This window comes from Crocodylus siamensis, chromosome 4 (assembly GCF_052110815.1).
Source record: "Crocodylus siamensis isolate JL-2025a chromosome 4, ASM5211081v1, whole genome shotgun sequence".
Taxonomy (NCBI): domain Eukaryota; kingdom Metazoa; phylum Chordata; order Crocodylia; family Crocodylidae; genus Crocodylus; species Crocodylus siamensis.
Window position 1 is genome coordinate 23,133,279 of NC_143398.1, and position 21,433 is coordinate 23,154,711.

General features: G+C 43.8%; 2 protein-coding genes across 2 annotated transcripts in view; one reads left to right on the plus strand and one right to left on the minus strand.

Annotated features, from left to right (window-relative positions):
* The window catches only part of PMPCB (peptidase, mitochondrial processing subunit beta), an 18,258-nt gene extending 15,991 nt beyond the window's left edge, over positions 1–2,267 (plus strand). Inside the window, exon 13 of the mRNA XM_090041971.1 lies at positions 2,116–2,267. Coding sequence (XP_089898097.1) covers positions 2,116–2,192 — 77 coding nt within the window. The 3' untranslated portion in view covers positions 2,193–2,267. The remainder of the gene's footprint in view (positions 1–2,115) is intronic.
* DNAJC2 (DnaJ heat shock protein family (Hsp40) member C2) overlaps positions 1–20,308 on the minus strand; it is a 22,381-nt gene extending 2,073 nt beyond the window's left edge. Inside the window, exons 1-16 of the mRNA XM_090041970.1 lie at positions 20,101–20,308; positions 18,890–19,080; positions 18,098–18,173; positions 15,748–15,846; positions 12,726–12,867; positions 11,324–11,404; positions 9,801–9,866; positions 8,190–8,281; positions 7,970–8,091; positions 7,003–7,152; positions 6,465–6,553; positions 6,309–6,378; positions 3,343–3,527; positions 2,256–2,356; positions 1,111–1,218; positions 465–619 (exon numbers count right to left, since the gene is read on the minus strand). Coding sequence (XP_089898096.1) covers positions 465–619; positions 1,111–1,218; positions 2,256–2,356; positions 3,343–3,527; positions 6,309–6,378; positions 6,465–6,553; positions 7,003–7,152; positions 7,970–8,091; positions 8,190–8,281; positions 9,801–9,866; positions 11,324–11,404; positions 12,726–12,867; positions 15,748–15,846; positions 18,098–18,173; positions 18,890–19,080; positions 20,101–20,158 — 1,785 coding nt within the window. The 5' untranslated portion in view covers positions 20,159–20,308. The remainder of the gene's footprint in view (positions 1–464; positions 620–1,110; positions 1,219–2,255; positions 2,357–3,342; positions 3,528–6,308; positions 6,379–6,464; positions 6,554–7,002; positions 7,153–7,969; positions 8,092–8,189; positions 8,282–9,800; positions 9,867–11,323; positions 11,405–12,725; positions 12,868–15,747; positions 15,847–18,097; positions 18,174–18,889; positions 19,081–20,100) is intronic.
* Positions 20,309–21,433: the final 1,125 nt, after the last annotated feature.

The window sequence follows — 21,433 nt, forward strand, 5'->3', positions numbered from 1 at the left end:
CACTAGGGCACCCCTGGGGAAGACCAGGACCAATAGATACAAACTCCTTCACAGTCAGGGTGTCCAGACTGTGGAATAAACTCCCTCCATAAGTGGTGCAGTTACCTACCCTGAAGGTTTGCAAGAGGAGACTGGACAGTCACCTCACTGGGGTCACCCAACCCCAGTTGTCTTCCTGCCTAGAGTGGGGGACCTGGACCCACCTGATGATTTGCAAGGTGCCTTCCAGCCCCTAATCTATGAATCTATGGAACTTATTCCTATTTCTCTACTGATGCTGATCAGACTAGCATTTTAGAGGCATTATTTCTGATTTAGATACATCCTTGTTGCCACTTCCGCTGTCTGGCTTTTCTGAGCTTTTTCACAAATTATCATTGCTGAACCTGTAGGCCACAGCACCTAAAAGCCAGTTAGCATCTTGCAACACTATCACGCAACTATAGGAAGGCAGGATGTCTTACCTTATATCGCTTCATGCAGTCTTTTTTTGATCGGCCTGGAACAGCAGCTGCTATTTTCTCCCACCTTTCAGGGGTATTTACTGGATATGTCTTCAGAGCTTGTTCTAAAAGTTTTTGTTCTTCTGTAGTCCAAGGGGATGAATCTGTGAGTGGTCCTGTTTAAAGAAAAGGGATTTCTGGTTCAGTAGGTTTTTTTCAAGTATGAGACTTCTTTTATGCTGAAACTAGTGTTAAAATTATTTCTACAGATGTGTACTACTAAAGTTCCTGGAGCCAAGGTGTCTAAACTCCTTTTCATTTCAAGAAAGAAATACTTAAAACATTCCAAGCAAAGGCTTGGACCCTTCCCTGCCAAAGATGATCTTAAGTGGAGGATTCTGGGGCTCAGAGCCAAGCTGGGAGGAGTTATGTCTCCATTCCTGCAGTGGATCCTATGCATCCTTAGCTATAACTATTAGCTATGGCTTCTGTCCCATGGGGAAAGAGTGCTCTACAGGAAGCCTAACTTGCTGAGCATGGAAGGCCAACATGCTGGAAACCTGTTACAGCCATTTAAATTCAGAACTTGGGCTATAGTCTCTTACCAAACTAAAGTTACAGCAAAGAGTACTCTGGAGGGCTGAAAATATTTCCCTTTCATCCTTACCTTCAAACCGCTCTGAAGGTGCAGCATTGTCCAGCTGAGGCACTGCTCCATGGTCCTTTTTAAACTTATCAAAAGCCTTCTTGTTTATGTCATCCTTCTGATGAGGGTCTGAGGGTAACAGAGCTGTATTTAGTTGGCAGAATTACCGCAAAGCAAAGTTAAACTACTGAATATTAATACAGCTCATAACAGAAACACTCATCTATACTTAGCACGGCTCTGATAATCCGTTTTATTTCAAACCTTAGTATGAGGCTGGTAGCTGAAGCCTCTGATCTTTATGCATACTAGATTAAACCTATAATAGAACTAAAAAAATTCAGAAACTTATACAGCTATCAGAATACCATCAAGGGAGTTGGGGTCTGGTCCTGAAGCCCTTACACAAAGCTGAGTGGAGTTATACCCATAAGGGAGGACTTTAAACATTTCAAGTCTTTACTGAAAAAATGTTACCCAGATGGTCTACATGGCTAAGCAGTTCATCAGGAATACTGTGAAATATTAGGACTCTCATGCCAATATGTCAGTGAATTCTCAAAGTGACTGAAAAACTCTTTTTAAGCAATGCATTTAATCTCTACTGCAAAATGGAGCTAGAGGAAAATAATATTTGGAAGGAAACTAACATGAGTGAATTGTACCCACATCACGGTGGAGAATTACCAGGCATTAGCATCTCTGTGGTAACTCCCGTGTGTCTGCTCCTAGCTGAGTGAAAACTAAACCAGGGTAGCTTACCCCTGAATCGGTTCTCTTTTACTTCCCATGGTGTAGTAATGGCCGATATGATAAAGCCCATCCTCCTCTTACCTTGGGATAATTTATTAACCACACCCCTGGAGATTTACTAGAGTAAATATTTTCAGTGTGACTGGTATACAGGGTAGCGTCATGGTATTTTGTTGCTGGAAATTGCCCTGAAGTCTTGCACTGAACTGCATCTGCACTTTGCAGCAGTGCAGCTGTTTCATAAGATACAAAATAAGATCTCTTTCCACTCAGGAGGCATGTGTTTCCCAACACCAATGTTCTCTTCCCTTCTTGGAGATGGAAACAACTTGGGAACAGACAACAAATGATGTTTTTGAAAGGAAAGTTGAAGCTATTACATAAACACAGAAGTACACAGATAATAAAGATACCAAGTTTCTGGAGGCTCTTTGCTTTATTGATGACATCTTTTGCTGTGCGTTTTATTCCAGTAGTAGAGTGCAAGTTCATATAATTGGCAATAACTTCCCACCTACATGAAGATGGGAGGTGGGTGGGGAGGGACAAAGAAATAAGAAACAAGTTTAAATAATGCAGAGTATATACTACAGTGGTGAAAATTAATCTCTTAAAATACTTTTCAGACAAGCTCAAGTAAATGCATGCAGAAGTAAGTCTAATCCTGGGCACTCGGTGCTTTGGAAGCAGTTTTTAAAACAGTGAACAGTATATCAGGTATTCACCTAGCAATGTGAAAATTTTGCATTATAGTGCAGTGAGTTTACATAGTCTGGGGGTTGAGGCCCTTCTCAGAGAAGGGAGATGGTGGCTGGAGGCCTTGGTTCACCTCTCTCAGCTCATTTATTGGCCAGGAGGAGAAGTCCCACCATTTAAATAATGGTAAAAGAAAAAAAAAATAAAAGCTTGTTAAGAGGACTTAGATGCTGACCTTCAGTGGAGGGTTCTAGGCTATGAATACTGAATGGAGGGAAATGCCTCCCTGTAACCTACAGCATAGTGACTAAAACCTGGAGGGGGGTAGTAATGGAAAAAAACTCAATTCTCAGGATTTCAACTGGCTAGTTTGGTAGCTCAGACCCTACTGTGGTTATTGTATGGGAAGTCCAAACCTCTAATTTGGGGCCTTGGATTCTGTGATGGGAGGGGGGGAGGAGTTATTTGAATCCCTTTGTGAATCTGGGCTTTAATGGCTAAGATCTCTACCTTGCACTCATCTCCACATGGACATGCCCATTGAAGAATCTAGACTTAAGCCTGGGATAGCACTTGTCAAGGCCTCTAAACCCAATTCTTGTCCCAGGCAAAGTGATGCCAGAGAGCTGTTGAGCCTGAATTAAAATTAGACTCAACAGCCAACATCAAGGGATGTCATTGGGCAAAAATATTAAAGGAGCATTCAAGAGAAATGCAGTGAGTTGGCCTTTTCTATTTTAGTTAATGGAAAATTCTTGTGTAATTCTTTAATACATTTAATATGCAGAAAAGGAGACCAGGTACCTTGAATTTGTCCCAGCTGGGAAGAGGTTCACAGCTTTAATCAGTAACTGCAAGTCATCTTCTGACCAGTTTTTACTCCCCCCTCCACCGCTGCTCGTTGACCTCTCTGAACTCTTTGATGCCTGACGTATGCGAGCCTCTGCCTCTTCTTTCTCTCGCCTTATCTGCTCATTTACTTCTTCTATCTGCATGAATGGAAACGTGCATCTATTAATTTTAATATATCCTTGGCACAAGCCACACCAAATGCCCCCTCTAACTCTTCAGCTGCTGGAACTGCTTTCAGGCCTTCAACTTTGTTTAGTTTCTTTAGTCTCTGCATTATATTTGGCACAACACAACCCTTCTGCTCTGTGACTTCTCCAGCAAGGCAACAATGTAAGGGCAATGCAGTTATGCTCACAGGCATCGCAAAACACCAGTGGGTGCACAGGCAGTGTGAACTCATGATACTTAACTGATACTGTCAATTAGTGTTTTACCTTACGGCCTAGACTCACTGCTCACACTTGGAGCTAGATCCACAAAAGGACACAGGAACCTGGAATGAGTTAGGGGCAGTAAGATGCCTACATCCAAAACACAGATCTTCAAAACCCCTACTCAACTGTTGCCTTAATTCAAGGGGAGCGCTAAGTTCCCACAGGCCTAATGTCTGCCACCAAAATTCCCTAGGCATCTCTGGGCATGACTGTAGTTCTTATGAGCAGTCTTTCTAGCTTAGGTACAAGCAGTCTACCTGCAGCAACATAGGCATCAGCTGCTAAATACTTATCCAGGATCCAGACAGGTTTACGGAAGAAGCTAACTTGGGCATGTCCATACCACATCTGTACAGCATAGACCTTCCTGAGATGTCTGTATCTGGGTACACCTTAAACCAGGGGTAGGCAATTACAGCCATTTACCAAATTTTGCAGAAGAGTTGAGGGGTGGGTGGGTAGGAGGACACCAATTGATCTTGTGGGGCTTACTGGCCACCACCAGTAGCCTGAGAAAGGAAATCTGTGCCTTGTGCCATTCTGCTCTGCCACAGTGAGGGCTGGGCTGGACCATACAGACTCCTGCACTCCAGCTTCCTATTGGTGCTGTGCAGTCCTGGCACTATGGCAGATGGGGTGCAGTGCAGCATGCCAAGTAGCTTGTCCTGCCTGTTGCAATGAGCTGCCACCACCACACTACACCAGGATAGTTGGGGATAGCATCCCCAGGCCAAGCCCCTCTTTGGCTGGCATGGACTCACCTCCTCAGGCTTTCAGCAGTGTCTAGCAGGCAGGATAGGATCAGTAAGTAGGCCATATTTTGCCCACCCCAGCCTTAGTGTTGAGTAGGTAGGTGCCTATGTCCTATAGGCAAGATTCATAAACTAAGTGATGCTGTATCTCGTCCACAGCTCCCTCCAGGATTGTGCCTTGCAAGACAACCGCAAGGAGGGAGTGACTGTGATTCATTTTCTCAATAGTCCAGTGGTTAGACCACTTACCCAGGTAGTGGGAGACAGTAATTCAAATCCTTCCTCTGCCTGAGAGGACCTGAACCAACAAAGCTCACATCCTGCAGCCTTAGACACCAGGTTATGGGGCAGTGGTTCGCAACCTTTTTACATTCAAGGCACCAAATGTGTTCAAATGTCAGCTTATTTTTCTGTAGTTAAAAAACAAGTGAAAACTAACAGAGTGATTCTTCTGTTGCAAAGACCTCAGAAAGACCCCCAACCACAAATTTCTATTTGAAATATATTTTGTTTGTCTTGTGAATCATGTCTGCACACCAAAGTGTGCTAACACTGTACAGCACCCTGGAAAGGATTCTAGGGCACCCCAGGGGCCATGACTCCTTGGCTGAGAATCACTGTTATAGGGTATTTTGGTGTGCAACCTCCTTACCGCCTTTCTCAGCCAACTCTTTACAGCGCAGTGGTTAGGACACTCACCTTGGGATGGGTGAGAGGGGGAAGATTTGGGCTTCCATCCCTGTCCTAAGAAGTACTTAATATCAAATAAAAATTTCTGGGCCACAGAGCTGTTCTCTCAGACTGAATGCTTGCTTATGCTATAAAAGTTGAACCACTTCAACAGCAGAGATGGAGCCCCCATAACCTTGTTGTTAGTCCACTACTAGGAGGTGCAAGGTGGGAGCTTAAGCTTCCTCAGCAAAGGCACCAACTGGTACATACTGGCCTTCCACATCCTGGGTAAGTGCTGCCTGGTTTCTGGATGAAGGGAGATGGTGATAGCACCACCTTCTTGCATGTTTTATGAGAAAGGGTTGGTGCAAACACCCACCTAACAGATGGCTGTGAATCCAAACCAAACAGGAAGCTTCTTACACTAAAACAGATGGGGTTTAGTGCTCAGCATTTCCTGCTGGCTGGCTTAAGCATTTAAGCACACCTTCCTGGCTTTTGTGAATCCCATTCCTAAGCACTAATTTCCCCAGGCCTCAGCTAAGGCGCTGAGGCACCTCACTTGAGATGGGATTCTGCCAGGCAGCTAGGTGATTAAAAGTTGTGGCCTTAAAGTCCTTTTGTGGATCCACCTCAGTCATTGGCCCCAGGTGCTAGGATTTTCCTTGCATAAGAGAATAAACACAGACAGGGTGTTTTTTCACTGACTAATTTATTCTTGCTGGGGGAATCTGAACTTCCTCATCTATTTATGGCATACTGTACCAGATACTGTGATATTTACATAATATGCATCATCTAAAAATACATACACTTTTGCTCTGCTGGTAGCACAAAGTTAAAATAAACCTGAACTATGCTCTTTATTATTAGAAGTAGCTACCAAATCTGTCTGGTTTGGAACAATGAGATTCAGGTCAAGAACTATTCATACCATGCTAAAAATAACCTAAGCTAAGATGCATATCTTACAGCAACATTCACTTGTTAAGATGTTCTCATTCAGTCAAGTAAGCACCATTAATCTTTATTACTTTGGTTGGACACCATATATAATTACCTGTTTAACTACAGCCGCCTTTCCTCCTTCCCTTGTCGTGGATGTAAGTGCTTCATTCAAGTATTGCAGACTAAAAATAAATTATTAAGTTACATTGGAGATCTATTAGAAAGACGGATATCAAAATGCAGAGAAGTGAGATTCAGGAAAACGTACCTTGTTAGTTCAAGACGGTCACAAAGCTTTTCCACCTCTTCCATCATTTTAACACACTCTGCCTCATTATCAGAGAAGTAATTCCAGTTCTGAAAGTAAAAAAGTACATTTTTTCTCTTGAAGGAACAGGACAATAAAATTCAAATTCTATTACATTTCTTCACTATTAAAATGACTATGGCTATAAAACTTTTATGAATGTAACTGAAAACCATACTAAGTGTACTTTAACCATTCAAAAATAAAATACTAAATTGCCTTTATGAAGTGATGCTGGTTTGCTTTTTCGCAGCAAAACTTCTCTCCATGGTCTGATTTGGTACTAAAAAAAAGTATCAGGATATTTCCTTTTAAGTTATAGTTGAAGTGTTTTGACTAGATACAAGGCACTTACCTATATACACAATTTTATTATGCCCCCTTCCCAGTTGTTAAAGCAAACGTACAAGTGATTTGGCTCAAAAAGAAAGGATCTGATCAAAGCAAGTGTGACAATTTTATTACTGCCATCTACATCTGATGATAATGACGTATTTACCTTGCATGTTGTTCTTAATTTTTGCCTTTCCTTCTTAATTGCTTTTTTTTGTATTTCTTTCTCTTTTTTTGCTAGTAGTGCTTGTTGTCTGACTTCTTCCTCTTCCTTTTCTTTAGCTAACCGTGCTGCTTCTAACTCAGCTTGTCTTTGCTGCAATCAAAGGAAAAATTGAAATTTGGCATTCTTATTGCTGTCAGATGTGCCATTTCAATAGACTGAATAAAACCACTAGGACTGAAATGCTTGGAAGACTGACAATTCAAAAAAAAGAGATAAACACATATGCTTCCCATTACATAAATACTTTACTAGAAACTGACCATCCTCAGTTGCTTAACATACAAATGTATGGCAATTTGAAATACAGAATTTCATATTTCTGTTCTTGAACCAGTGCTTGGAAAAAACACACAATCATCCTGTAAGTATGCACGCTTGCAAATTGCAAGAGATCAGATCTTTTCGAAAAGTTACACTATTGTGCTTAGCACCTTACAATTTCCAGCCTCTTAAATAACAGAAAGGGTTGGCAGCTGGTATGTTGCAGATTGCTATCATTAGTAAGTACATAATGCTGCTCATCTACAAAATGCTTTTTACCAACCAATCCACACAACACTTCCAGGAAGTAATGCCATCATTCTCACAAATGGAAGTGATGTCCCAGGCCACAGGGCACAGTCAGCACTACACAGAAAGTCAATGTTAGACACTTGAATGGGTTTGTGTTCTGGCTGGTAGGCCGCATCTCACTCTTGCTCAGCCCTGACAGGTTTATGTCCCCATCTCCCCACGCATTTTGGCACTGGAACAAGGTGGAAGAGATCATGTCCCAGATCTCAGTGGAATTCTGAATTTCTGATTTTTCTAGGATCTAGAAGCCTGGGCAGAGATCAGGTCTCAGAATTTCTTGGCCTAAGTACATACAGTTAATTAATAATTTTGTTAATTATTAACCAAAGCTTACTTTCTCCTTCGCTTCCTGTTCTTTTCGTTTTGCTTCTACCTTCGCTTTCTTCTCTGCTTCCTTCTTTGCCTTTTCCTCTTCCTTGAATTTCTTTATTCGAGGATCACAGCTGTAGGCATTGTCTAAGAGGAGGGGAGTATTGTGAATGTGAAAAGGGCACTTGGAAGATTTTTGGTGTTAACAAAATGCCCTTTTTTAAGAAGTTAAGATTTACACTCACCAACCAGTGTCCTTATCCTGTTCATCTCTTCTTTTTTCCTCAGTGCTCTGGCAGCTCTGTTCTGCTTTTCAATCCACCTCCTCTCATCTCGACTTCAAATTGGAAGGCATGGTGTTAGTTCAGCCCAGCCATTTACCAGCACAGTTAATAGTCTATTAGCAGTTTCAGTACACAACCCATTTTGAAAGGGGTTTTATTTCAAACACAAAAAATGGAGACTTACAGAATGAAGTGGCAGCCTGCTAGTTGAACCTCCCCATGACACCTCCACAGCCCTATACTGTCTAGCTTACCAATCAGTTACAAATGTGGGGCACCTCTGTGCCCTGAGATGGGCACCAGAGAACTCACAGCCCAAGGGGAGAGAGGTGCTTAGCCAGCTTTAAGCAACTTTTGCATCCCCCCAGTCATGCGCCATTCTAGCAGCTGGGAAGGCCCTACTGTAACTCTAATTTCCTTCATGGTTTGTCAAAGTTCTGGCAGGCTCCTGGGACTACCCTTTGGATCAAAGGGCTGCCTAGGATCTCTGCAGTAGCCTGGCTCCCAACACACCTCAGCATACTCCCAAGAGGGTGTGCAAGGGCTCCTTGGGAGGCAGTTCTCAAATGGCTTCTACAATTCACATGTGAAGGAAAACCTGCCCCAGCAAGGTAGTGAGTGCCAGCTGGCTTACAGTGTGGAAGTCCCTTCAAAGGGAGAAAGTACTGGGCACTACATGGCTCGTGAATCTAACAGCAGAGGAAGGGACAAAAGGGCCAAGAGCTGCATGATGACCCCAGACAAAGTCAAATTTGAATGTAAGAAAGGATTTAACAGTGATTAACCACCAGAATAACCTGACAAAGGAAATGAACCTGACATCTCTCAATGCCTCCAAATCAAAACTGGATGCTTTTCTGGAAGATAAGGAAGCTCAGTGGAGGAGTGACTTGATGAAATTAGTGATTTGTGAAATACAAGGTCAAGTTAGGCAATATAATTTTCTGTAACTTACACTCTACTCTTTTGTGAATAGTAGCTACAGGAGGTGGAGGGATACAGTAGGAAGAATCAAACATTCACTTGGAATATAGTCAGGACATTCAGTTGATGCCACTGTTTTTGTTTTTTTAAACAAACATCACAGGACCCGTAGAAACACCAAGACATCAGCACCTTCCTGTCTAAATCCAATTAGACAAGGCAGGTACAGTGGAGGACTGGTGCAGTGCTGAACTAGACAGGGAAGTGACACCTAGTTATACCACCCTGGCTCCAAGTCCAATCTGGTCTTGCAATCTCTTTGTATCTGTGTAACTTCACAGTGTGGTCACAACAAGAAATAAATACTCTGCACCTGTGTAATCTTTTTATTTTAGGATCTTGCAGAGCTTCACAAACAGCTGTGAAATGAGCAAGAAATATTCCAGTTTTACAAACAGTGAAGCAAAGGCAGTATAATTTGTCGATGGTTGGGGCAGAAGCTGGAATGAAACTCAGAATTCCTCATACAGAGTCCTATATTCCAGTAACTATGCTCCTTCCCCTCTTTCTAATTAACAGTCTAAGAAAAAGCCAAAAATATTTTGCTGTGTTAGTCGGTCTCTTGTCAGGGACCTTTACCGTACATACCATTCAGCCTTTTCTTTTTCCTCTTCATCTAAATAGGAAAACTCTCTCCATGAATCAAAATTATACCTACAGTAAAAACAACACCAGAAGAACCACATGAAGGTAGAGCTACAATTTCCAAATAAAATTTTAAAACAAAAGTGTAGCAAAATGATTAAAAAAATATTCTGTCTTAATCTTAGGTTCTTGTAGACAGTTTAGAGATCTGACTGAATACCGAAGAATTGCTCTGTGCGCTAAATTCAAGAAAAGCAACCTCTAAGAAATAAACATTCCCAATACATTTGGAAATGAGAATGATTTCACCCTTCTGCTTCAATGTACTACAGTGCTGTTTATTCAGACAAAGACTTCTAAACCAACTACTATTCAATAAGGATTTTTTCCATCAATCTTCCATTTACAGGAACTACCACCCACCCAATTTATTTCAGGATTTTAGCCTTTCACATTTTTTGAAGCAGCTGTGTCAGTAGTCATGCTAGTACTAATAATAAGTCTACAGCTTTTTTCATTCAAGGCTCCCATGTATTGTGAGGCAGACTAATGCAATCCCTGTTTTATACCTAGAGAAGCTGGGGCACACTGAAGTCACACGAGTCTTCGCAAGGCTAGAAACAGAAACTGCATTTCATAACAATAGGGTCTATGATTGCCAAGATCATCACTTCCTTTTGCTCTATGGGAAGGGTTGGCAACTTATAGGCTGAGCCAGATCTGCTCTGTGGAGTCATTAGATCCATCCAATGAACGGCCTTTACCCTTGCTCTACTGTGCTGTGCTAGCTGGTCGGGTGTTTGCCCATGCCACACTGTAGCTGCGTATCAGAGGGGAGCAATGGCAGCAACCAGGTCCTAATGCTGACCCACCTTTGACCCAATCCTGGTCATTCCAGACTGCTGCCAGAAAATAATGCTGACCCCTGCTCTATGGTGACACTTTAAACAAACAGAATCAAGATGAAAGAAATCTAAACATAAGTAACTAGATTTTACCTATGAGAGGACAGAATAGCAAACTGCCAGATGTTTTTCTGCAACATTTCAGCAAAAATAAAAGTATGGGCCATTTTCTTATGTATCAACTGACCAGCATACTTATTTTTATGACGTCCCAGTTAATTGTAAGACAAAGCTTGTTGTAACACATCACAATTGCTAAAACTGGAAAAAATGTAAATAGATCTCTTTTAGGAATCTAATATGACACAACCTCTTTCAACAGTTACTACAAATGGTCAGTAAGCCTGGTGGCTCTCTCTTCAAGACTGGTGTACAGAGAGATCCAGTAATTCACAGAGCTGAAGATCAATTCAACCCTTGGCATTCTGGTCAGATCGCCAATACGGTGGTTTTATGAGACAGACCTATATTAACCAGGAACTAGAGTCTTTAGGTAACTTTAATGCCATTATCAGCCCAAACCAGACTTGACCCAATGACATACAGATGAAAGCCCTTACCATTCAACATGGCATGTTTAAAGTGAAAGTACCTTGTTTATGAAGTGAAACTTCCACTTACCAGAATGAATAAAATGCATCCACCTCTTCAAATGATGAGTTCATGTCCCCAAGTTTAGGAACACTTTTCTTATTTGACCATCTGTAACAAATAACAGCTACAGTATTCAGGAAGTAATAACTACACACTAGTATGCGTGTTAACAGCAGAGCCAGAATCATCCCTGCTACCAAAAAACAGGGAGAAGGGAACTGCAGCAAGTGAAGTTTCCTTCAAGTGAAGTTTCCTTCTGAGCTTTCTCCTAACCATGCTTGTGAAGGTCTACACTCAAACATCAAAGAACAGACAGATCCTCTCCCCAAAGTCAATGTACATACTGGGGGGATCTACTGGCAGAGTCCTCCAAGCAGACTAGTTCTAGGGTCCCTCCATGCTCTTGTATCTCCCCGGCAGAGTAGCTCCAGAGGTTGTATAGATTAAGGACTGCCAACCTGTGGCACGTGTGTTACAAGTGGCACAGGCAGCTTCTGTGTGTGACATGCCAGACTTGAGAAGGGGCAGCACCACAGCACCAGATAAGGCAAGAAGCACAGGGCAGAGAACAGGGATGCAAAATGAGCAGGGGAAGGGGACCAGAGTGGTACGCAGGGAGGGTGTGAGGCTTAATTTGCGGCATGCCCGCCAAAAAGGTTGATCCCCACTGCTGTAGGTAATGCAACTCTGCTGCAGACTACATTCATTTTTCCACAGATCCATAGGGGAGTGGGGGAGAGGAAAAATATATACCTTGCCTCTGATCCATTTTTCCCCACGCACTGACTAAAGCTCTATAGGGTGCAGAGTTTGTTATGGAAGCAGATGAAACCCCACTTCCCTCAAGAGTGGTGGGAAAAATACATGCTGAGCCATGAAAAAAACCAACCCTGCCCACCATCCCAAATTTAGGCCCATGCCTGTGAAGCGGGCTTAGGGATCTATATTAAAATCATCAGCAGCCTGTTTAAAACAAAGGTTTAAAATAGAGTAAAAGTACGCTCAAGTCTAGGCTCAGTTCATTTTTGCTAGCTAACTTTTGCATTACTTTGCTCAGAATACTCATGATAGTGACAGCATCATAATGCAAACATTTCCAAACCTACAGATATGAACAGAGATAAACGTACCAGTGAAAAACAGCATCAACTCTGGGAGGTAAAATGGGAAATAGCATATAGAACTATAAATATTTGCAAATGCATCCCTCTGCTGAGTGAATGGCAGGTAACACACTGGTTCTCCCTATCCCCTTGTTTCATATGTCTACCAGTTTAAGATTAATTTAAAAGATAGCAACATCCTGTTTTTAATTATAAACTCTTGCTAATTTACTTCACTTCCCAGGCACAGACACAGTGCACCAGACCGCAAATACCCTGTTCTCACCAGTGGTCACAGCAGCCAAAAAGTCTGTGGTGCAGCTTACCTGGCATTCCTTTCAAACACTGGTGAAAAAACTTCAAAGAAATTCTCTTTTGCTTCACTTTTAGAAGGTACCGAATTATCAAAAATAGGATCTATGCTGTTAAATGCTCGTCTTTTCACAGGATCTGACAATATTTCATACGCTGGAGAAAAGAAAAAAAATGGAGAGGTCATAAAATGCTAGAGTGGAGATGAATGTACAGATAGCATCTTGGGAGGGAATTTTACACATAAAAATCTAAGGTTTTCATATGCATCTGCTGGTTTGTTTTTGACCCACCACACTTTATTGCTTCATGTTCAAGGTTTTTGTTCCAATTGCAGCAGTACTGCTGTTGGCTCCTGCTTACAGAATATTAAAGCACTGAAGAAAAGTGGAAGATCTATGAAAAATAGCAAAATACTGAAATACAGCTACAAACATGGCAAAGTAAGTGATTTTGCAAGGATTAGTTCAGCACAGAACCTGGGGTGTGACTTTTGACCTTGCAATCACTTCTGGTAGCCAGACTCCTACATTTTTGTGGAGTCCCAAGGACTTCTTGGAGGACATCAGTGCACTGGCAGAAGCTACTCACTGAAGCACTTGCAGTTCACACTGGAAGTGTGCCACTGCGATTTCCAACCAGAGCTTTAAATAATGTTCTAAAATGGCCATTACATCAGCCTGGGTATGTAATTTCTACCTCTTCCTACTGTAAAAGCTCCCTGCTCTGGCAACGAGGAGTTGGTTGTGAAGAGTTACTGTATTGAATGCTCAGAGTAAATAATTAGGAAGTCAAGCTTTGTACCTCCTAGAGCTTCAGACCTCTAAGGCCAGGGCAAACTAAGAGGAAATGCCAAGTGAGAAGTGACCACTCCTGTTGCTGCTTTTTCGCTAAGAGCATACAGGTGGGCTGGCTTCAGATTTAGGAGGCAACATCTGGTCCGTATATCCATGTTTAGGAAGTTGAAGTAGGAGTGGCAGACCTCACACCTAACATGGACCGAGTTTACCATACACCAGGGTTCCTTGCATCCTTTCAGTTCCACAGCAAGCTCCCCATGTGTCATGCTCCATCCCTCTTTATTAAAAAGATCAACCACAATTCCCTGCTCCCTCATACCATGGCTCTGTGTTCCCAAACACCCCCTCTCATACATGCCAGGGACCCCGTGTCGCCCTCAGAATATTTCCCATTCCCATTCTCCTTGCCGTACTACTGGTTCTGATTTTGCTTCCACATGCCAGGTATGCATATTGCTCTCTCCCCCAAGCCCATCTCTCCTCCTGCTTTCATGTCCACTCCTTTTCTAGACCCTCCACTTCAATTACCCATCCACCCTCCACTGTCTCTTGTAGAGCAGTGTTTCTCACCCCATGGGTTGCGACCCAAAAGTGGGTCTCAAGACTATAAGAAAGGGTCGTGAACAAACTTTAAAAATAGATTCTCTTTTAAAAGAGAAAAAACACAGGAAGCCATGGCTTTTCACTGTGTGGTACTACTTGGGGCCCCCCATACCTCTCCCGCCCGCCAACCCACACACTTGGGGCAGCAGGTCAGAAATGAGGGGCACTGGGTGAGGACTGGCTATCAATGTTTAGAAATCAATCCTGGTACAAAAAAAAGGTTGAGAAGCACTGCTATAGAGGACAGTCTTCTACAGTTGTTCACCACCAACTACTCCTCTACCTCTAGTTTTGGCTTTCTACCCTATCACTAAATCTACACTCCGTTCTAGGTCCTGCCTTCTTTTAACCAACCAAATAACCTATGTTTCTAGATCTCTGTTTTTACCACCTCCCCATCTCTCCATAACACTGTTCCTTCACCATAAACCCTCCTGCTGTCTCTGTCTCCTTGAACTCCACTGCCTTTTTGTTCCACTTTGTTGTTGTTTTGTTCTGTATTTGTACAGAGCCTAGCACAGCAGGAGCAGGGCTTCTGGATGCTATAACAACAACCATGGCTTTCTAATTTCTAACAGAATCCAGACTCTGGACAATCTCCCCTCTCAGCAAGGAAATTGCTACCTCTGTAGGCACCAGCAAGGTTGGCCTGCAGCCCTAGGCTTTTCCAGTGTTACATGTCCCATCAGCATCAACAGGATTGTAGCAATGGGGTAAGCAGGGGACTGTTTTCCCATCCTGTGAGATATTGAGAATTTTTTTCTATCCCAAATTGAAACAGGACATTTATTTACTTTTTTTTTTTTTTTTTAAATATTCACAAGCCCCAAGTTGGGGCAGAAAAAACATGTTTTTGGTCAATGATTTTAACAATTCAGAAAGATGTTGTTACAAAGTCGTACTATCATTCACTTACATTCCGCAATTGCAAGTCATTTCAAACTGGGAAATGCAGGAGGTCTCTAAGCGTTTTGGGATTTTGAAAAACTTTGTCAAGAATTTTTGTTTTGAGGTAAGAATCCCGGGCCGGGCCGTGTTCATCTGCGTCTAGAACATTCCCTGGGCTGGGTCAGAAGCAGGGTTCCAAAGTGACTGCATTAAAGGCAAGGAGAGACGTGCTGTTCAGCCGAGTTCACTCGGCCAGCTAGGGTAATAGCAGCTAAAGAAACTGATACCTTAGATCAAGTCAGCAGATGCTCTGTTGGCAGAGGGAGGACACAAGAGGTCAGGATCTCTAACCACAACTGACTTTTCCCCTTTAAGTAGTCTATTACTAGGCACAGCAGCTTTCGAGTTTATTTCAGGTGGCATGTGGCAATCTCAATACACCACCATAAGTACCTGCATTACCTACTCTATCTTATCATTTTAAGTGGAATGGGAAACAGGTGCTGTGCACATCAGGTGCAGGATAAGAGACATGATTCTGGAGCAGTTTTCAACAAAAGGAAGGTTGCTTTAATTTGATCTCTGCTTACTTGAAACAACTTTGTAAAATAGGAAACTATGTTTTTTGGCTTTACAGCAATTAAGCAACATTTCAGTTAATAAGACCTACAATCCTGCTAAATCCCTGCCAACATACTTCTAAGCAAACATATCACTTAACAGCATTATATGAGTCTTCTCTTACCTTTTGTTATGCAGGTAAAATAGTCATTGTCACCTTCACCAATCTGCTCCCCTGCAGCTTTCCGCTTGTCAGGATGATGCTTCAAAACCATGGCTTTATCTAGCAAGCAAAGTACAGAAACATTATCCCTACCACCAGCACATGATCATTTTTAAAAAAAAAAACCAAAGGAGTGCAGGAATTCTTGTCTGCATTTTTTAAATGAGATTTTTTTGGGAAGGAAACAGAAAATGAGCAAATGAATTGTCGGGAATGTGATAATATTAGTGAAAATTAGAATCCCTTGTAAGCTAAAACTTTGTTGGATCCCAGAACAAGGTATGCAAATAATCGTAACTATAGACCAGTGATTCTCAACCAGAGTGCCAAAGCACCCTGGGGAGCCAGCAGATCCTCTGAAGGGTGCCATGAGGTGTGAGGAGATAAGCAGATAAATGCAAGCTTAGACTTGTTCCTGTCTAAACAATCTCTTACCCCCACTGTCTGGCCCCCTCTGGAAAGCAGTGAGCACTGTAACCTAGAGTCATAGAATCATAGAAAATGAGGGTTGGAAGGGATCTCAGGAGGTCATCTAGTCCACCCCCCTGCTCAAAGCAGGACCATTCTCAACTAGATCTTTCCAGTCAAGACTTTTTCTACCAGACCTTAAAAAACTCTAAGGATGGACATTCCAAACCTCTCTGGATAACCTGTTCCAATGTTTCACTATTCTCCCCTAGTGAGAAAGTTTTTACTAATATCTAACCTAAACTTTCCTTGCTGCAACTTGAAACTACTGGTCCTTGTTCTGTTACCTGCCACTGCTGAGAATAGTCTAGCTCCATTCTCTTGGGAAACACCCTTCAGGAGTTGAAGGCTGTTATTAAATCCCCCTCAGTCTTTTCTCCAGGCTAAATAAGCCCAGCTCCCTCTGCCTCTCCTCGTAAGTCCCAGCTCCAGCCCCCCAATTATTTTTGTTGCCTTCACAATTTATCTACATTGTGTGGGTGGGCAGAGGAAGTGGGGCGGGGGGGTGAGGGTGGGAATTGGACAAAGTACTCCAGATGTGGCCTCACCAGTGCTGAATAGAGGGGAAGAATCACTTCCCTCAATCTGCTGACAATGCTCCTAATAATGCAGCCCACTATGCCGTTAGCCTTGTTGGCAACAAGGGCACACTGTTGGCTCACATTCAGCTTCTTGTCCACTGTGATCCCCAGGTCCTTTTCTGCAGAGCTGCTGCCTAGCCAGTTGATCCCAAGCCTGCAGCAACGCATGAAGACTTAGTTTCATCTTAAGTGCAAGACTTTGCATTTGTCCTTTTTGTACCTCATGAGATTTCTTGTTTGAAATTTCAAACAATTTCAATGCCAGTCAATTCATAAAAGATATGAAAGGGTGCCATGAGTCCACAAAGATGAGAACCACTGCTACAGACTCTCTTCATAATCCGCTAGAACTATCTGCAGTTCCTTTGGGACTTAGGGCCCCTCCAGACTTGCAGGTAAAGACATGATGGGATCTGATGCATGATCCACAGAATCATGCTTCCTACTATGCCACATGTTCACAGCAGGAGGTGTGACTATGGGTTCATGCATCAGATCCCATCATTCCTTACTGCCAGTCCAGGGGTAACCCGGGATCACAATCCTGGGCTTGCCCTGGACTGGTAAGTAGCAAGGTCTTGCAGCTGGGAGCCCCCTCAGCTGACCCAATGCACCCCCACAACTGGGAGTCCCTTGAGTGGATGAGTCTTCAGCTATACAGGCTCACCTGGCCACAAAGTCAGTTAGGAACCAGCCACAAAGTTATTACGCATTAACTAATTGAATGTGTGGCTAGGCTACAACTTAAGATGAGATTAACTGGTCAATCAAGTCTTAAGCATAATGTGGAAAGGGCCTTAGTCTAAGATTCCAGCTCACTGAGAAACTTCAGTCTTGCAATGAACTCTTTAAGGTGCAGGAATGTGTATGGAACAACTTGCAGGATAGGATCTTACTGGCTATTGGGAGAATACTGCAAAGGTGATACCCACAAAACATTATCTAATGGATGAAATAAATGACCAAAAAAATAAAGTAAACGTTTCTTCAGAGTAGATTAAATTGTTATTTGTAACTAGAATAGTCAAAAGCAATTTAGATAGATGTGATTTTTATATTGACTGCATCTCTTCAAACAAGCCACCAAACTGTACTTTACAGATTGGTAAATGAAATAAATCCAGTGTTAGGGTGGACATTCTTTAATGAAAAACATGCACACTCGGTCCATGAAGCACATGTTTATATTTAGTCATGAAATGCACATACAGGATAGAGAAGAGAGTTCCATGACCCTGCTTTAAAAGGGAAAATGTACTTACGGGCTGCTTTGATTTGTTTCTGAGTGGCCCTGTATCTTATGTGTCCCAGTCCAAGTACTGCATAATGATCTTGATTCTGATAAGGAATTACAAACATTAATAGATTACAGATGACTGCACCTAAAAAACCCACGAAACAAAATATTCAGACAAATATGACTTGAAAGCTTTTCATGTTTTCTTTTAGCAGGGCTGAATTCTCCTCTGTATGTATAAAGATTAGCAATGGGCAACTCAAACTTCTTATCCACAGGCTCTCAATATCTAATTATATACAAAATCATTTCAAAATAAGCCCTTGTTACAAAATTGTAACCAGCTCCACAGGAATTCACTTCAGTGAAGGTTCTCATGACATGAACCTTGCCTGTTGTATTCTCAGTGATGCACTGAAAACATTGCTGAAAAGGTGTCCACATTTCCTCAGAACAAAAGGAAAAAAGCTATTTTCTTAGAGAGGCATATTTGATTTCAGAGAGACTGAGACTGAATCTCAAGCTGATTTCACTCCAGTAAAATGAGAATAGAGCGAAGATCACTTTCTGATGCATATTTATTAGTCTGATTAATAGAAGGGAAGTCACTGACACTCAAATAGAAGAATGTAAAAAAGTATCCTCACTTAGTTACCTATGGAAAACACAAAGGAAGCTATTTGCTAAAGTACATGGAATAATCCAGATGAGGGAAAAATACCCAGAGAGTGGAGCCTTTACATAACTATGGACCACAAGTAACTTTCCCATAATATGCTTAATGAAAGAGTTAACACCGTTTGCATTTGTTGTATACCTTCCAGTCCTTTGGATCAAGTGTTTTTAGCATAGGAAATTCTTCAAGTTGTAATTCTTCATCCCCAGACTCTTCAGACAGCTCTTTCTCATCCTCCAACTCCTGGAAAGAGGCAGAAACATTTATGTTTCTCCTCTTAATAAAAGCTTCAAACCATCTTCCCACAGGTTCAACTTGACAGTGGACAGAAGCTGCAAATAAAGCATAAGAGGAGCTTAGCTTCACATTGCAATTTATATATTTTCCATTCAGACTGAGAAGTATTTCACCAAATAATCACTTCACCAGTAAGGACTCTTTAATTAACAGCCTTGTTACCATTTGAAAGAGTGTGAAAATATGCAAAATTGCCCATTACATTGTTTATTCCATGTTCATTATTGCAAAATCCCTTTTGTGAACTCAAACTCACTAATTTGCTCCTTGGCTTCCCTTTGCAACAACGCAAAGTGCTAATTCAGAACAGACTACAGATGTTCAGCTACAACTGGCAAAAATCAAACTATCATGAATGAAAGATGCAACAGGACAAAACCCAAATTCTAGGCTCAAATGACAGTCACTTAAACTTACAGACTTCTAGACAACTTGCAGAATCACACTAACCTCCCCAAGTTGCTTCCAGCTCAGGGGCTTGTTTGCACTATGTTTGCCTGGCACTGCCCTGTGCATGACAGACGTGCCCACATCACCAGATACAACAGCCAGGGCCCTGACCCTGACACTACTTATGCTTGTCCTTCGCTATGGACTTCCTCAGGATAATTTAAGCCTCCCTGTATCTGCCAGGTGGATCCTGGGCTAAGGACCCGAACCAGGCTCTTGCTTACCCTACAGGAATGCTCTCAGGATTGGCGATGCACAGTCAGGTGACGAGACATGAGCCTGGTGACTGCAACGCACCCAGATTAAATAAGTGCCTGGAGGTACTGCTTCAACTGTCTTTACAATGCCACCTTCAGCTTTCCTCACAGAGGACTTACAATGTTGTCTTTGCGCCCACGAGCATGGCCTGGGGCATAGCGCAGCCCCCAGCGGCTCGGTGCCTGGCTTCTCGCACAGCACCGGCTTAGCAGGCTCGCAGGCTGGACCCAGCCAAGCGGGGCTCCGCGCCAATGTCACTCCACTCCCCCCTGCGCGCCCGGCTCCACTTGCTACTCCTACGATCTACGGCTCTGCTTGCTGCTCCCCGCCCGGGCCGCGACGCCTACCTGCAGACAGGGCGCTGGTGACGGCGGTGACCTGCCCCTCGCGCGCCTCCTGTAGCATCGCGGCGGCCGCCCCGCGCGCTCAGCGGTTCCGCACCCGGCTCTCGCGCCTTCGCTCGCCGGTTGCCAGGAGCCGGCGCATGGAGACACCCAGCAATCGTTTCCAGGTGCCTGGTGCGGCGCACCAGCTATCCCATTCCCCACTGCAACCGCTTCCGGGTCCTTGGTGCTCCCGCTAAACCGCCCCCCAGCAGCTGCTTCCGAGTCCCTGGAGCGGCGCTCCCGCTATTTCTCCCCTCCTGCAACCGCTGCCTGGAGCAGAACAGGGCCCACTCGGCAATGTTCCCCCTCACCCCGTGTCCAGCCCGTCTTCCGCGCCAGCCCACCGGCGGAGCTGGCCGCCACGGGAGCCAGGCCAGTGCAGGTGATTGAGTGTACTGTTGCAATGGCCTGGCAGGGGCATTCAGGCTGAAAAGTATTTCACCAAATGGTCACACAAGTAAGGATCTCTCCATGCACATTTCACAGCTTTGTTACCATTTGAAAAATTGTGAAAATGTGCAAAAACAGCCCAGGAGGCACCAGCTGGACAAATGCAGCATGGCGCCGCATGCACCTGCCCCCTTTGCCCACACGTGAGGCCTCCTGGGCCATGGCAGGAGCAGCCCCCCCGACAGGCCATGGTGTCGGAGCCTGGTGACCTGGCTCGGTCTGTGCCAGAGCGGGCAATGCATCGCTGCATCGTGAGACGTCTCGGTGCAGGTGATGCTGTTGGTAGCAGCCAGGGCCACATCCCGCATTCGCCGTCACATCCTAGCAGTGTTTGTTCAGACAGAAACACACAGAGACACGGGGATGGCCCTGAAAAGCCTCATGACTTGGCCCGACCCTTCTTCAGAGACCGCCCCTAGGAAGGTGCAAAACCCCTCGATGCAGAAGAGGCCTAGGTGAGGAGGCCACTGAGTTCAACCTGGGGGTCTGTGCCAGGTGCCTCGCCCAGTCCCCAGTGTGGCGTCAACAACGGCGCACAGTCTAGCAGGACTCAAACAGCCCAGGGGGCGGCTCCAGCGTGTGGAGTTGTATGATGGAGCGTACGGGGCTCAAGCTGACCCAAGTTGGGCTGCAACAGAGCCTGTGTGTGGGGACCCTGGGCTAAAGGGGCTCAACGCCCCAAGCCTGGTGGGGATGTCTGTGTGTAGCCTCTCATGTGGGTGCGAACAGAGAAATGTGCACGGGCACAACAGTCAGAGAAGCAGCCGTGTCCGCATGGCAGAGACGCGCGCTGCCAAGGCACCTACAGGAGCCAGGCCCAGCCGGGGACCGCGGACCCGCTGCC